The following is an 18,217-nucleotide window of genomic DNA, read 5'->3' on the forward strand; positions in this document are numbered from 1 at the left end:
TCCACATGCTCATGGCAAAGTTCTCGGAACAAACGGTTATTAGGAGAATTAGCTTTGATTTTATTGATGCCAGAAATAACCAATTTTTCGCAGCCAAAAGTTGACGATGAATTACATAATGAATGGTGAGATAACTTCCGGTACTTTTTTTAAGGTGACCCAGAAACCCAGTATGACAACCAGACATGGTTGGAACACCATCTGTTGCACAAGCACTTGCATTTGTGAGGGGAATTTCTTTTACATCAAAATAATATTTGACCAATTAAAAAATCGACGATCCTTTTGTATCTGTGTTCAAAGTTCTTGTAAACAACATTTCCTCGTTAATCTCCTTACTCTCATTTATGAATCTCACGCAAGCTAAAACAGCTTTGTTATCTATCACAGTTGATTCATCAATCTACGACGCAAATTTATCTTCTTTCAGAAATTTGATGAGTTTTGATTCAACGTCGGCGGCCATCTCATCAATACGCCTGGAAACAGTATCAGGAACAGAGTGACTTATCAGATTTCCGCCTGCGAAACCAAAACGTATGACGAAACTATCCTGCACATGAATTTTTGTTAATTTTTAACTATCATAACTCTTTGTTTACACCAGAACCATAGGTTTCATATATATTTTCAATTTCAATCTTAAATGGCTTCTATTATTAATATTATTAGCAATTTTTATCGTTTGAATAGTCGTCGCCCCCTGATCGCCCGCCTGAGGATTATCGCCCCCTTGAGAAGCTCTATCGCCCCCAGGCTGGGAACCACTGATTTAGACGATATGTTACATAAATATAGAATATTTATTATATCAGGTATTATATTATAATAATTAGACTAAATTATTAGACGTACTGTAGCGTTTTAATAATTTCATGTTTTGCACGAGTTTATATGCAATACTTTTATATTTAAACATACATAAATTAAGACATAAATTAAGACTTACATAAACATAAAATAAATTCCTACACGATAAGTACGCGAACTCAAATTTTTTTAATTTTTACATTTAATATACACAATCTTATTTATAAAAATTACCAAGAATTTTTCTTTAACAGTTTCAAATTCCTCTAATGACGAAATATTCCCTGTGATGCATTTAATATTCTTTTCGACATCTTCCATCCAGGAAAGAAGATTGTTGAATCTAAAAATTATAAAAAAGTCAAAATAAAATCATATGAGATAAAATAGTCGTAGACATTAAATTAAATAACCAAAACATTTTAAAAGAACAAGAAAAACAGCGGATGTTTACTTTAGTATGTTAATTATTAATGATTGTATACCAAATTTAGACCACAACGTACTGTTCGCAAAAAAATGGACCACCCTGAATGTATTTTGATCTAATGATCGGATTTTCACTTTCTGGGACTCAATCTTAGTGGATCGAGGAAGTGATCTCAAGTAGGCTAATTAATAAGGGCAGACGATATCATAAGTTACGAAATCAGACACAAAATGTACTTTTTCTAAGTAAACATACCATTTTTTTCACGGATTCGGTTTTCTGACTTTTGCACATTTCGCCATAATTCGAGAACTTCTTAAGCGAATTGAAAATTTTTTGCACACAATTATAAAATTAGTTTTTCCAAAAATAATTCTATGCAAAAAATGAAACTTTTAGGAAATATTATTTTTGTCTTTATTTCATAATGGTCAAAAAAATTTTGAACTGTAATGTATACAAATTTTTGTATTATTTTAAGGAATATAATTTCAAGAAGTAAGAAACAAAATTTGAGAAAATCGGTCTAATAGTTTCTGAGAAGTTGAATTTTAAATATCTGACTTTTTGAAATTCAAATAGTAGTCATTGGCTAAAAATTCACTTAATTTATTCCTGAATTTGGTCCCATTATTTTTCATTTTAATCAAAATTTTAAGTCAAATAAAGAAGAATCATGCCGGATAAAATAGTCATAGACATAAAATTAAATGACTAAAACATTTGAAAACAACGGAAAAAACAGCTGATGTTTGTTTCAAGAGGTTAGTTTTTAATAATTTTAAACTATATTTTGACCATAACGTAAACCAATTTTTCAAGAAATAAACGATCTTTAATTATGCAGCCAATTTAAAAGAGTTATAAAGCTCACATATTTAAATTAAAAAATGTGCTAGTTATTACTTTTGACGGTATTCGGTCCAATCTGCCTTCAGTTGTTGTAACTGGCTAGTAATTAACTTCATTTGTTCTTGAATTTGTTCCCATTCTTTTTCATTTTTATCATATGCCGATGTCATGTAGCTGTTGTCTTGTTGGGGTGAAGAGGACTGGCAATCAACTAAAGCTTTTAGATTATTTAAACAATAATTCACCTGAGCTGTGCGAGACACAGTAAAAAATTCCTGAAGTAGAAAAGTGGAAGAATAAATAACTAAATAACAATTATGATCATTAGTAACTGAAAAACTCTCAAATTTGCTAAATTTATTTAGCTAGAACTTGCATAAATAAATGCATTCACTTTTCTTTTACTATCACAAAATAATCAAAACATTCTTCAAAATTAGACAAAACAAATCTTCACGATTCATATTATAATAATCTGCAATAATTAATAAAGTTTATTTATAAGAAATGCCTTTAACCTTAGATATAAAGAAATATCAGAAAATGATAAATATTTTATATTCATTCAACATTTTATGCCATTTGTTTTTTAAAAATTTTATTAAGCGTTATGTAATATTTTCTTAAAAATCAAATTCAATCCTCCTTTTATTTTCAAAATAAGATATTTGAACTATAAAACTGTAGGTCAGTGTTGTTTCTTCAAATCATCTATTGAATGATATTCAAATGACAAATATTTATTCAATATTATGTATACTTTCAATACCGGTTTCCTAACGCTGACCGACAATTTGAAAAGTCAGCTCAGAAAAAAAGGAAGGAGATCAAAATGTATGACTTGCTGTGTTCTGCTTAGGAAGCTATAAATTTAGTCTCGTTGATTTTCCCAATCAGTTACGTAGTTTGCCAACAGATGGCGCTTTTGTCTACAAATATATAACAATGTGTTTCGATGCAAATTAGACCCTTCCAATTTAAAATATTTGCACAGACCTATGATAATTTTGCCCTCAAACTGAACCAGTTGCCGCTGCTTTTGCTTCAACTGACACTTGGACAAGTCAAGCCCCTCAGCAATTGGCCTCGTGAATCAATTCTGGGAGGAGCGCCTTTCGCTTGAAAAGAAAGCACCTCTAAGGTGACAGTGTGACGAGCTCAAAAACCTCAGACAGATGACAGCCATACTCCTTCGTGAAGTCACTTCCACAATTTAGACATGTATCTAAAGGGAAAGGAAATTCGCCCTAGATTCCTGTACACATGATAGTGCTCCACCAATCATAGGATTTTTGATTCCACAGATTTTACTAGCACTTATATCGCATGTATTAGGCGAGTCTTGGAGGTTTTGAGGATCGAATCTTGGCCCTTCTGAACCGAAGTTAGATGATCTAACTACTAAGCTACCACTGCCCTGTGTCACGATGTTACATCAAATGGTGGCTAGAGTAAAAACATTTTTCTAGCTTGTTCTAGATGATAGTGCCCTCCGTTAAAGAGATTTATAACTATTGTTGTTAATTAAAACTTGTTAATTATAACTTTCCAATTTCCTAAGCAGAACTAAGCAAACCGCATAATTTTATCTACATTTATAGTACGTAATTAATTCCTCAAATTGACAACATTTTAAGGACTATTAAATGAAAGAAAATTTCCTTTTAGTTCCAAATTCTGTTTTAAAGATGAAAAAAAAAAGCTCTTTCGGATTGTTAAAAATATTTGTATGTTTGTAAATAACTTTAGAGTATTATAATAATAAGTGATAGATAGTTTAAATAAATATTTACGTCATGTTTCTTTAAAATAAAGTGCCCTTTTTCTCCACTATCTATAAGTTGCTGTTCCATTTGTAGTTGTTTCTTCATATCATGTAACTGTTGAGAAAATGCTTGCTCTTTTATTTTAAATTCTTGTAGCAGCAAATAGTATGGGGATTTTTCCATCAGTTTCTAAATAAATAAACACATATTTAATGATCATGATGTCTCATTACTAGCCTTCTCAAAAATAAATAATAGCTACGCAATACAAAAATCAATTTCTTAACAAGTAGTTTGTATTCTAACTAAACTAGTTTACATAACGACGAAATAAAGTACTCAAAAATGTAATAAAATTTACCGCATTGGAGTAACACATAAAACAGCATTCAAAATGCAATATTTGAAAAAAAAAACAATAAAAATGTTACTAAGTAAAGAACTTCGAAAAATGAATAGATTTTTTAAATCAAACTATTAATTTGATGTATATTTGAAACGGATTGATATTAAAAATTAAAATCTTTTTAGCTTAGCAAGAAATTTAGTGTTTGAAAATTTATACATATTTAGTTTGATATTTCATAACAGTTATTAGTATACAGGGAGTTCCATAATGGCCACCCTCGATTAGTATTTTTGAATCCTTGTCAAAAATGAAGTCTAAATGCATGCAGATTACGAGTCACAAGTATTTTTAAGAGAAAAAAAAAATAAAAACATAACAGCATATAACGAATTTCTAATGAGGAAGGTAGGACTAAAACATCAAAATATGTCAGGCAATTAGTCTGAGAAAAAAAGGCATCGATTGAAACATCTTCAAATTTCACCAATCAATCAAAGAGGCATTGATGTTTCTTATTCTTTTTCTCGCTATTGATTTGACAGATTTACTCGCTTATTATTAACTTCTCCGTACTCTTTTTTTACTTAATAATTGGCAGGGGTACTAGAAACACATATAATTTCGGTCATAGTGAAACATCCTGTATGCAATTAGGAAAACTATAACGTTTTAAAAACAACTATTTTAAAAGTTCATTGGAAAACATTTTGGCTTCACTAACTCTCGAAACCTCGTGATAGGTATGGATCAAATATTTATTTATTAAGAAGTTGTTTTGTAGTCTATTTTGTTCCAAGTACTTTTTCCTCTAACTGCTTAGTTCACAAAATGCATTTTGGTGTAGCTCCAGATCTAGCCTAATGAGAATAGCACTAATACTCTGCAGTCACTGAAAACAACGTGATTAGTACGGATTATATTATTCATTATAAAAAGAATTGTTTCTTCAGTACTTTAAGTACTGTTTCGTTCCTGGTACTTTTTCTCTCGTTATTTAGATCATATAAAAATGAAGCTTCTGAAAAAATTATATTTTAATATCAAAAAATATATATGTACCTTCCACCTTTGGTGCATGTCATCAACTGTGGCTTTAACTTCAGTTTGTTCAGCTGCAGGTAATGTTGCTAAAACAGCATCACTTGAAGTAAGAAAATTTCTTAAAATGGTATCATTCAAACTACTGAAAAATGCCTGAAAAGGATTTTAAAAAAAAACGTTTTTACGAACTATTCATTTCAAAAAGTTAATATTCAATAGTATTAGTTAATTCATGATGTAAAATAAACTAACCCTTTGCTCTTTTAACTGTTTGTCATCAACTAGAGTCTTGTTCATGTATGATTCGCCAGTTTGTACCTTTTCTTTAATAGTTTTTAAATTTTTGTAATAAAGACTCCATCGATTGGCCGCTTCTCTCAATGCAGACTCCCACTGATTGGCCAACGCCAGACAACTCTATAGTGAGGTATGTAAGTTGACATATAAATAAAAAGCACATTTAAGAAGATGATTATATTTTAAATTTACACGTAAAGCTGTAAGTGTGGAAAAAATATTCATCTCTATTTAAAATAATAGGGAGTTATAGAATAATATTTAATAACAGGTGAAAAAATAAAATAAAATAATACATTTTAAAATGTCTTTTTGATACAGATGAAAATGTTAGAAGATTTAATTACATAACACAATGTAAGTAAAATTAAACACACGTAAGTGTTTGAACATGTAAGTGTTTACGTGTAAGAGTTGGAACATCAGATAAGTACCTCAAAACGGGAGTTCAAAGTTGACATTTTAAGCTGCACTTCACGTGTATCTAAATTCGAAACACCAGCTGTTTGCTCAATTATACTTCCATAAATATTTTTCAGATTAGCAAGTTCAGTTTTGTATATCACAGATTGAGAGAAAAATACCTAAAAAATTATTAACTTCAATGAACAGGACTATTCATGAGGAAAAAACACAATACTTTTAATAAATCAGTTTTTAAAATAAAACTAATTAATATTAATAAAACTAATGTCCTAAATTTTAGAATAAGACATAATACCAATAAATTTTTTTTAGGCTTAAAAATTTTTGAAACATTAAAAGCAATGATAAATTTTCGAAGAATGAAGTTGGTAATATAATGAATATTAAAAAAGTTGGTAATGTTGGTAATGACATCCTTATCTGTGGAATGCGAAAATAGTCAACAATTTAAATTAATATTGAATATTTTTTGGGTAACAGAAGTTAGTATTTAAATTTAGTAGTAGTAGTACTTTATTTACGACACACTAGAGCTGCACAATGGGTTATTGGCAACGGTCTGGGAAACATCCCTCAGGATGATTCGAAGACAGACGATCACAATTTTGATCTTGCGTAAAAGCGAAGGTTCTGGTAACCAAAGACCTGCGAGTGAAATCGAGTGGTAGAACAGTTTAATGATGCCGTACACCCTTGGCCCCTCGCAGTCTGATCAAAGTGGTCACCTACTCACAGATCACTGCCAGTGATGCTTGACATCGAAGATCTACTAGGAACCATCTCTTAACGATCAGTCCACTGGAGGACATTTAAATTTAGAATAAAATTAGATACACGCGTTACCTAAAATAGCATTTAATCTAGATTTATTTTTTTAAAAGAGAAGCTCTAAAGTGCACGCAATAGTAGTATTTTTAAAAAATTTTTTAGAAAAACCTACCTTTAATGAATTCTATCAATAAAAGGCCAGTCTTAATATCGGTTTATTTATTTGTTATACTTGTAAATAAATTATAAAAAATATATTGAAATTGATAGACTTATAAACGGAATCAAAATTGAAGCATTATGGTTTAAAAACATGTTTTCAAATGTGGCTCAATTTCGATATTTGTATATTAATTAGTTCGTGAACTTCCTTCACTGAATTTTTACTTATATAAGATAGACCACTGCATAGCTCTAACTGTTTCTGTTTACTTTATTATTCCATACAAATTATGTATCATATAATTAATTTTAAGTTAAGGATTATTTAGCATAAAAAATATGCACATTTTAAAATCAACCTATTTCTAAAACTATCTAGAATGTATTAAAGACGCCCTGCACTTATTTTATTAGAAATTAAGCACTGCTTTCAAATACAATATAAAATAGTGACAATATAACTGTAATTATTCATGGAATCAGAATAATTCGTAAAATACATAGCATAACACACTTGATGTTTGTTTTGTAGAACTGCTATTGCGTCAGCACTGCTGGGAATTCCATAGGTAGAAATCATTTTTTCTGCTTCGTCTAACCAACTTGATAAATTGGTGTAACCTCTGTCAAATGCAGACTGAAGTTCAATTAACTGATAACACGATTGCAGGTGAGTCGTCGTGGTTGTTTTAATGTGCAAAAGGGATGCTTTTTCCTAAAACGAAGAGAGTGATTGGAATATTTGCACAATATAATACATGAATTACACATTAAATCAAAAAAGATTAAAAATAAAAGCTAATTGATATAAATAATTCGCAATCTTAAATTTTAGAGATAAAAGTAGAAATAAGCACAAAATAGGGTTTTAAAGACCATTTTTAGATCTTGTTAAATTAATATTTAAAAACAGATGTATTTAATATTTTAATATAGATGATATATAAAAATAAAATTAAATTTTTGGTTGGTTCTGGTTTGTACTAATCTATTATACTAACAAAGAAAATTAAGTTTTCTACTAAACATATTTTTTCATTTCCAACGGAAAGACAAAAAGTAGAAATACCTACAAAAGATAAAGATACAAAAATATTTACATATTTAATTATGATGAATTAGCTTCTTAAAAATATTTATGTAAAATTATTTTTCAATTCAATAAGTGATTTTAATAATTTCTTTTACTATATATCTTTAATATATCTCTTAATAATTATTCTTAAAATATGAATGATGAAATCTACATGATGAGGAAATACGACAAACATTTAATTAGTAAATTAGAATTTGTTAAATTTTTCTGAAACTTTGATAACATCTTTTTACATTTGGAATCAAGTTCAAAGCAGGTCAAAAAAGCATGCATTTTATGCAATTAAAATTTTTACAAATTTAAAATTTACTTCTAATCGAGCAGTTTAAGTCAGTTTAAAATTAAAAAATAATAATAAAACTAATATGTTTATGTCCTCTTTACAATGATAACTACAATGGTATAAAATTGTAGATTGTAGTAAAATTATTTTGTAACAATCACAATGGAACAAAATATCCACCTTTTTCATTTGTGACATAATTTTTTCCACTTCAGGAGCAGTTAGATGAGTTACAACATTCTGCATCTGTTTTGACAATTTTTTATATAAATTGTCGTTGTCCTCCCACTCCGACTGTATTTTCTGAAAGAACAATAAGAATATAGCAATCTAAAGATAATATGCAACTGATCCAATTGAAAAAAATAATACACGCCTAAATACTATACAGGGTACCAATTGAATTCAATATCCTATCTACTAACTTTTGAACGACCATAGCTGCAGTTTTAACAAAGGTGTCTAGTTATAGTAAGATGGTTATGCACTACAAGATAGGTTTTAATCTCGAAAAAAACTTAAGATCAACTTAGGGTTTTTATTTCGAAAAAAGTATTTCTATCTAAAGAGCTGTCGTAAAAAGATATTTATAAAGTTGTCGAACATTGTCGATTTAGTAAGAATAGATATTTTTTGAAGATGCAAATAAAGGATGCTTTAAAAACGCATTTATTTGTGATGTCCAACATTGTGATGTGAAGAAATGATATTAAAAAAAAAGAAAAAACTAGTTATTAAGTGATAAATTAGTTTTTTATGTATGCAATTTAAGAGAAGTTTGAACATCGAAAGTAAAGATACCTTGAGATAATTAAATGTTTTTCTCGTATTTTGAACTTTTTTTTTTTTTTAGATGAAAACTAACTCTGCTGGTGGCATTGTAAATGGTCTCATCTTCTTGCGCATTGCCACTTTTCTACATCTAAACATCAAACTTTATAAATATAGCTACAACTGTTTGAAAATTAAGAGGATAGATATGGACTTCAGTAGACATTTTGCATGAATTTATCAAGTACAGGAATTTTTAAAATACATTTTACTTGTAATGAAAATTAACATATAGTGTTAAAAATGAACGTGAAATTATGAAAAAAAGTTTCAGGTAAAATTCTTTAAAAAATAAATCTGTTTAAGGGAATTATTAATAAGTATAAACTTTGAGGTACAATTATTTTGTAAGACATAATCTCAGACATGTGTATATCAAATTTTCAAATGATTTCTTACAAGCATAAAATTTAAAACATTACCATTTAGTTTCTAAGAAAATACTACGTTATCTACGTTATTTAATAATCAAATGCACAGTTATACCTAATTTAAAGATAGTTTTTAAATAAATAAACTTTTAAAATTCGAAAAAGGAAAACTACCTTAGATTTAATCGCATTTAATTTTTTTACGATGATAAGAGATTGTATGAATAAGAAAATATATACCTTTAATTGAAGTGAATAATTCTCTACTTCTGCAGGACTCAGAAAGACTTGCTGAGAAAAAATCGCTTCAGATTCTCGAATCCAAGATTGTAGCTGCTTCAAACTTTTTTGGAAGGCATGCCGTGATTGTAAAATCTCGCCGGACACAAGATATTCCTGAAGCTGTGGACAGACAAAAAATGATTAATTTCAGTGGAAGTGTAATAGTAAAATATGATTTAATAATTAAATGAAATTAATTCCTCGTAATAAAATTATTATTGAGTAAATTCAAAGTTTAAAATCAAAAGTATTAAAATGGCTAAAACTTGTACGTGTTTCGGTGTCGCATAAGTGCACCTTTATAAACAGTATAAAATGGTAGGGATTGAAAAAAAAGATAATATAAATCGACAGAGGTTACTGCCAGCTAGTCAGATAAACATACAGTTAAATGAGCTACAAGTATTTTTAAGAAAAACTGGCTGCTGAAAACGGTAGATTTGGCGTCAACTTTTGGTGTTGTTAATTAATTAGTGATTTCCAATTATTAGAACACTAATCAGAAACATTTTAAATTTCTAATTTTTTCATCAAAAAATTCCGAACTTGCTTTAACTTTCTTTTAACTGCATGCTTACCTGATTAGTTTTTATTTTACATTTTATTTTATAACCTGCGTCAAACAGCTGACCCCATTCAGTACGGCTATCAATATTCTTATAATTTTGGACCCAACCCAGATGACAAGGGAACTCCGGGATCAAACCCTGTGAAAAACTAGCCTTCGTAGAGGACATTTTGATGAAACTAACCAGCATTTGCTTTACATAGAAAAGAAAACCACTAAATCTTTCGATTGCCTAGCTCTACGGCAATGGGATTCTAACCCATGATCCGTCGACTACTGAGGATATTTTAAGTCAGCACTGTTGTCAGTGTGAGCCAGGAGCAGAATTCAACCAGCTACGGCTGAGATTCGAACCTGGTTTATATCATTTGGGGGCGGACACCCTAACCCACTGTGACTCTTCCTGACAAGGAGCATAATCTCAGTAGGTTTGTATTAACTTTCTTTTCGCCATCCCTGCCATTTTATTCTGCTACGTGACACCGAAACGCTTACAAGCTGTAAGAGTTTAACTATTTTTGTTATTTTCACAAAGCGTGAAATTCTGAAACAAAACGAAATCTTAAATTTAAAGGACTTGCAGAAATATAATAATAATCTTCTTAGGAGAGAGTTGTTGAAAATGTAAACTGTTTCCATGTACGCAATAGGTTTCTTTGAAATTTGCTGTGAAAATTGCGATACGATACTAGGAAAGAAATTCACGTAACGATGTCATCTTTTGAAAATATAAGGCAGATCACTGTTTTTTCAAGCCCTTTTTTTATTTTTACATAAGAAAGCGCATTTTATTAGCATAATTTTAGATTTCTACTTTTTGAATATTAGTATAAGAAAATTCTGCTTACATTGGGTTGTAGTTTATCCCATCTCATTTGGATGTTGTTAATAGACTGTTTAATTTCATTTGCGATATCTTCTCTACATGTTGCAATCAAATAGTTTCCAGAATCCATAACCTGATTTTTTGTGTTTAACCATTGAGGAAGATTACAAAAAAATTCCTGAAAATTAAAAATAAAGCTTTAACGCTTTAAACAATTTCTAATGATTTAATTCAATATATGCAAAACATTTAAATTGTTGATAAATCAAACACAATTTGCAAAATTTAATTTACTATCTAATAAAAATCTTACGATTCGGTAATCTTCGTCTTTTTTAACTGCAACTTCAGCTTTGCTAAGCCAATCCAGGAGCAAAGGTAAGTTTTCGGAATATATTTTCCAACAATTTAATACTTGGTTGGCAGTGTTCCCAACTGAATGTAGTTCTACCATCATTTTTTTCCACAAACCATCTACGTCGACTAAGAATCTGTCCATTTTATCCAGTTCCTTGGTATCTAAAATTCAATAAAACTTGTACATAACTGGACTGAATTATAATAGTTTATAAACACTATTGCACTTCTGTAATTAATGGATTTAATAGATATAATAATGAAATAAGTTTGATGTTTGATTAATGATTATTTCTTTAAGTATTTAAAAAATTATAAAGTTATGAAAATAATACACGAGTTTTTAACATGATTAAAAACTTAAAGCGTGAATGATAAAAACTTAAAGAGTGAAAATTATCTATCTGTCCCGTCATTCTGTTCAGAAAATAAATAAAAAACTTAACCTGTGAATAATTTACCCCTGTATAGTGGCTAAAAGACTTAGTTCTTTTCATGTATACAGTTTAGTAGCTATAAGTTGTATTATAATAGGTTTTTAATGACATTTAAATAAAACTGTAATTTGTAATAAAATTTCAACTATAATTTTCGAGATAAGTTTCATAAGGTCATTCGTTATAAGACACTTTATTAAAGCTTGCAAGCAGATTTTAAAAACTTAGCATTCTGCATACATTTAAATAAAATTTTGCACTAAAAGTTTTTAATATAGGCAATCATTCAACAAGTTTAAGCCATAACAATTGTTTCCATAAATTAAAAGAAAAAGAAATTGTTAAAATTAATGCGAGACTAAATTAAATGTTGCATTCTCATTTTTGTTAAGTTAAGCTCAGTTAATTTAGTAGTAAAACAAAACGAATTTCAATTTTTATAGACAATGATTTCAAGGGCCTAACTTTACACTTACCTATAGCTCCTATATGTTGGCAATGTTCAACATTTGATTTCATTTGAGCATAACACGTATCATATTGCTGATAAATTTGTCCCTGTTCCGTAAATACCTACAACAAACAAGATAAAAGTCAGGAAAAGAAAAAAATTGCTTAAAAAAATATTCGATTAAAGTTATTGCAATTATTAATTTAACAATTTCAACAAAAACTAAAATTTTCAGTACTAATGTTACATTTTTCTTACTCTATGGATCTCAGACACAGTACTGCAATAAATATATTTAAAAAAATTACAAGCATTTATTAGCAACAGTTTGAGAAGAATATTAAGATTAATAGTGATCGTCCTAACCCGGGAGGAGTTTTTGGATAAGGGTTTGACCCGTTGCCACGTGAAAACTAAACACCACAAAATCACAGTAAATGAAAATTAAAACTTGATAAACATTGGAAAATATCACAATATCGATGACGTGTAAATTTAAAACAATAAATCAAGTATTTTAAACCATCTTGGAAAGTAAAAAAATACGAAGTGGATAAATGAACGCAAGAACAGAGAGTTCAGCATCCCAAATGAGATTTATAAAATTTTAAATCAATCATAATAATTTCAAAAGGGTTTTACAGTTAAAGCCAATTTGAAATTTCGGAACAAGACATCAAAGGCTATCACAAAAGAGGTCACCAATGACCAAAAGTTCTTCATGAAAGGGAAAGGCCCAGGAATAGCAACCAGTCCAAATGTACGGCTTAAAATAAAAGATCAAAGGGATCTCGAAGAGAACCAGAATTCTTAAAAACAAGTCAAAAGAGCTTAAAACATCTAAAAGAGTAAATATATGAAGAATCTTAAGTATCAAGAGGTTCCATGAAATTTGTAACACAGAATTCTTCTAAGAAGCAAAACCGAAACCAATTGATTTGGAAATTTAAAAAATCAACGTAAATAGATGGTTCTTGTTCTGCGTGAACCTGAGAAATTTAAAGTAAAACAAGTTTTTAATTGGAACCCTCAGGGCAATTGAAGAAGTTTAAGACATAAAAATACTTTGCGCAGGATTATTTTAAGTCAAGTGAAAACAATAGAACAGATATGGAAAGAAGTAAAATATCTGACCACAAATAAAGTGAGAGAAGCCCTATGCTCCAATTCAATGTGAAAAGAAATATGATGCTGATAGTCATTAATTAGCACGGACAGATGTTTTGATAAGTTTTCAGACATACATACCTAAAGATCGGAAATTATCATCTATGAAGTTTTCAAAAAATTTATAGAATTGTCAGAATACTGATTAAATAGACTTTATAGCTTTATTACAGCAGTGGGAGAAAGTTATTAGTTTCATTTCTTAACCTTAAAAAATGACTAATAAAATAAATTTTAAAAAATGTAAATAATCATTATTAGCACATTTATTTATTTTTATTTCCAATGCATGATAGTTTTAAACGTAAATGTGTGACTCATAGGGAACAATATTATGATAAAATCTCATTTCATTTGAATAACCTTAAACTTAAAGCTAACGTGAATGAATAAAATTTGCAGAAACCGCACTAATGTTAAGAAAAAATAAAATTGGCTAATTTTTTCTGGAAGCACCTGTTCTGGAACTATTTCTTTACCACTGCAATTAAGCCGTTGAAACATAATAGCATTTCCCTTAATAGCATTAATATCATTTTTGCTAATCAAGCCCAAAGTATTTTTTACTCATATTCAATGGCTTATTTTGTGTTCTAAACTTATGTTATAACTCTATTTCACAGAGCTGTATAATCGATTTTTATAAAGGGTCTATACGAAACTTTGACAAACAAAGAACCCTCTGGGCAGTTTTAAAAGCTTAAGCTGCCACGATTTTGATAGTCAGAAATTTGATCTTGATGCTTTTCGCAATAACTCACTAAGACAAAAAAGTATTGTCAAAACTACCAGAATATGGTAAAACTTATAGTGTTTATGGCTCCATGAAACATCAAAAATCTCGTTAGTTCTTACCGAAGGGTTTTGGTAATGATTTTGATAAAATTAACTACAAAATATGGTTTTATAATTTGTGATAATACTTGGGATTTACTAAGTCATTTCATTAAGATTAAATTTGTTAATTTTATAATGATTCCTTAGCATGACATAAAAACCATTTATTCGGTAAAATTTTCTTAATTTTGCATTTTTTACTAAATAGTAGTAGTAATAAGGACTATAATTTTAAAGACTAGAGTTTCCGGTAAACCGTTATCATATAAACGGAAAAATTTCTAAGTCAAGGCATATTTTGATCTTGAATCCTGTTTTTTTTTACTAGAAATGTCATTACCTTACAGTTACTAAAAATTTTTCTCCGTGTATTTTTTGTATTACCATAATTTCATTTTGCCAACCATTACAAAGATCCAATAATTTTTGAACATATTTTCAAAATAAGAGCAATATTTTGTGAACACAACTTACATTCAAAATCTATGCTTACTTTGTATTCTTGTAATAGGGCATCTACTTCTTTTTCTCGACCGTATTTCTTATTCCACTCTTTGAGATGTTCTTCGATGCTTGCTAACAACTCCAGGAGAACATACCTGGAATGTTCTAATTGCAGTTTGATATGCTTTTTCTGCGAAAGTACATTTACATGGTTCAATCTGTCACGGAGATCTCTGATGTGCTCTGGGGCCACGTTAGAAGACTCTGGTAGCTGTTCATAGCCTTGGAGAAACTTTATGTGACCCTCTAATGGTTTGAAGAATGCCTGTTCATTGAAATTCAGTAGTAGATATTACTTTTAGTCCAAAAAATTGTGGTAGATAAAAATTGGTTATTTTTTACTGAGCTTGTGGCGAAACTACCACTACGATTATTAAGCATCAATTCACTAGTATATGAAGCATGCTAACTAGATTCAATCCCAACATTCATCTATCAAAAGGTATTCGATAGTTATCTCTCTAGAAGCTTGTAAATAACTAACCGATCAACAAAGACATATCTACCCAATTGAGCTAATACTGATAAAAATGGTTATGTTAAATTTTATTTCATATTTATTTCGGTTTGTTTCATTAAAATGTGAAAAAATAAAGTTAAACGATGAATTAAAGTTGATATGCATTTTTTAATTTAAATTATGCACAACTGCGCATAGATTATTCTAAATTAAATTATAATATTAACACACTGGAATAAAAAAATTCCAAAATTTAAATAGAATTATAGTTGGAAAAACTGTTTCGTAAATAGCATTGATAAAATTTTATGAAATTAATTTTCTAAACAAAGTTATTAACTAATAAGTTATTATAAATTTGATGAAGTACTGAAAATTGGAATATTTCTTAAATATGTTCCCAATAGCATTATTTCTTTCAGCTTAAATACATATTTTAGTATTTAGACACTAAATGCATTTGCGGATTATTTTAAGACTTAGGAAAAGAAAAAGTTAACTCTTAAGAAACGCTTTTGAAAAGTTAACGCTTAATATTGCTTAAGAAATTTAAAACCGTACCTTGCTTTAATTATTACAATTGCCTAATTTGCTGAACAAACTTCATAAGGGTAGTTAGACTACATCACAAGAATTCAGAATTGCATTGCAAGTCATTTTTAGAAAGATCCTCGTACGCTGCTAGTAGCCTCTCTTAATTTTATTTAAATTATTATTAATCATTATCAAAATTATCGTCAAAAATAGCATTCAAATAGATACAAAAACTGCTTTGTTAACATATTTGATGATTTGGTGACTAATTTGTCAATCTCGGCATGTTGTTTGCCAATCAATACAAAGCTGCTTTGACAATAATTGAAACAAATAATAAAATTTAGATAAATAAAAATACCATTTAAAATGCTCATGAACAACAAATTCAATTGTTGCAGCGTGCAATGACATTTCTGGACATAGGATGTTATGCAATTTTCAATTCTTACCCTAACTCTTTCCCAAGTTTGTAGCCATCTTGCTGAATAGCCCTAACTAAACTAAACTCAGTGGGGCGACAGCCCATAGAAGACCAAGGCCTTCCGTACCCATCTCAAATTTCTTGACCTTGGGATCTGGGGTGCAGGAACAGATGTTCCGGTAAGGTGATCAGCCGAACGTGGGACTCCCCAGTTTTAAGTTTCCAAAGATGCCTGGTACACATTTTATCGACCCACTGAAAAAATGAAAGGCTGAGTCAACCTTGCACGGCTGGGGATCGAACCCAGGATCTGCGGCACGAGAGTTCGATGCGCTACCACTCAGTCACAATAGCTCTAAATATATCGTAGAAAAATGATTCACTTATATTTATAAACTTTTAAATTTAGATTTCAAATACTTTAAAATAGTTGGCATAGATTGTTGAAAGTGTGTTATACCTGGTGTTCGGATAATTTTTGCTCAACAGCATGAAGCATCTGATTGTTTGGCGCAGCTGGCAACAGAGGCAGAGCTAGTTGCTTTTCTGCTTCCATGATCCACCTGCTGATTTGTCCCAATGCTCCAGGCAGATTGTGGTCGAGTGACTGCTGCCAATTGTGCAACTCTTTCTCAACTTGTGTCCATCTTTGAAGTATGCTAGGCCACATAGTTTTAAGATCAATGTCTTGTGTCGAATTCACTTTCGATCGTAGGCGTTCGTAGATATCACGGTGATTTTCCATTTCTGACTTCAGAGTGTAAAAATCCTTTTTCAAAAAAAAAGGTAAAAGTAAGAAAATTTTCAATAAAATAAACGACGCTTTTAAATTAGGAAAACAGGACTGAACTGCTCATTATTACTTTTCAACGCAGAGTATTTTGTAATTACTGCTTTTAACATACTTTTTATGTATAACCCGTAATAAAACTGAAGTAAAAAGTACGCACATCAATCGCAATCTAATATTTCAGTGAGGAGGCGACAAAAACGCTATTGAAATCTGTCAAACCACTAGTGGTTAAAGTGTCAAGCCACTGGTGGTTATAGTGTCAAACCACTAGTGGTTAAAGTGTCAAATCACTAGTGGTTAAAATGTCAAGCCACTTGTGATTAAAGTGTCAGGCACTAATAGTTAGAGTGTCAAACCACTAGTGGTTAAAGTTTCAAGTCACTAGTGGTTAAAGTGTCAAATTACTAGTGGTTAAAGTGTCAAGCCACTAGTGGTTAAAGTGTCAAACCACTAGTGGTTATGGAAAACATCAAAATCAGTTTGATTGATTGAGGATACAAAGTTGCCAGGTACACTAAATAAAAATATATAGGCAAAAAGGAATTATCTTTTAACAAATTCGATGTGCAAAGCGACGTTGTATTTAATTAAGTTCAAGTTAATTAACATTCTAACTTATGTGGAGAGACATAGCTCAACTTTAATACGCCATTTTCTTATAAACGATCAGCTGGTACTGGCGTCATAGGTCACATATGTTTCTTCCTCTTGATGTGCAAGTACCCAAATAATCAATTAAAGTATGCATAAATAATTCAATTCTGAATTTTAAAACTGTCAATAGTGATTTTTAAACATTATTCTGTGAACTAAAAAAGCATTTAACAAATTGTATTTGTAATAAGTTAAAAAAAATAAATTTACATGATATTGAGTTTTATAATCAACAGAAGGGTTTCTTCTATTAGCCAGTATTGATTCTGCTTTATCCAACCAGAGAGAGAGTATTTCTAACTCTGATGTTTGATGAGCTGATGATACATCCACTTCATCTAAATCAACTGAAGCGTATGTTTCAGGATATAAGTGCAAGAACTGAGCAACATAGGTCATGATTGACTTCTCATCTGGATGAGGTACATCAACATCTAAAAA

The 18,217-nt window shown here is 29.8% G+C and overlaps 1 protein-coding gene across 1 annotated transcript in view; it reads right to left on the minus strand.

The window, feature by feature from the left end:
* The window catches only part of LOC107446265 (Muscle-specific protein 300 kDa), a 306,020-nt gene that overhangs the window by 184,654 nt on the left and 103,149 nt on the right, over positions 1-18,217 (minus strand). Inside the window, exons 9-23 of the mRNA XM_071184003.1 lie at positions 17,987-18,210; positions 16,790-17,098; positions 14,901-15,176; positions 12,429-12,525; positions 11,472-11,677; positions 11,181-11,336; positions 9,723-9,884; positions 8,461-8,583; positions 7,416-7,616; positions 5,980-6,129; positions 5,501-5,665; positions 5,267-5,401; positions 3,886-4,047; positions 2,147-2,367; positions 1,045-1,153 (exon numbers count right to left, since the gene is read on the minus strand). Coding sequence (XP_071040104.1) covers positions 1,045-1,153; positions 2,147-2,367; positions 3,886-4,047; positions 5,267-5,401; positions 5,501-5,665; positions 5,980-6,129; positions 7,416-7,616; positions 8,461-8,583; positions 9,723-9,884; positions 11,181-11,336; positions 11,472-11,677; positions 12,429-12,525; positions 14,901-15,176; positions 16,790-17,098; positions 17,987-18,210 — 2,696 coding nt within the window. The remainder of the gene's footprint in view (positions 1-1,044; positions 1,154-2,146; positions 2,368-3,885; positions 4,048-5,266; positions 5,402-5,500; positions 5,666-5,979; positions 6,130-7,415; positions 7,617-8,460; positions 8,584-9,722; positions 9,885-11,180; positions 11,337-11,471; positions 11,678-12,428; positions 12,526-14,900; positions 15,177-16,789; positions 17,099-17,986; positions 18,211-18,217) is intronic.

The sequence above is a fragment of the Parasteatoda tepidariorum genome, chromosome 8, assembly GCF_043381705.1.
Source record: "Parasteatoda tepidariorum isolate YZ-2023 chromosome 8, CAS_Ptep_4.0, whole genome shotgun sequence".
NCBI lineage: Eukaryota > Metazoa > Arthropoda > Arachnida > Araneae > Theridiidae > Parasteatoda > Parasteatoda tepidariorum.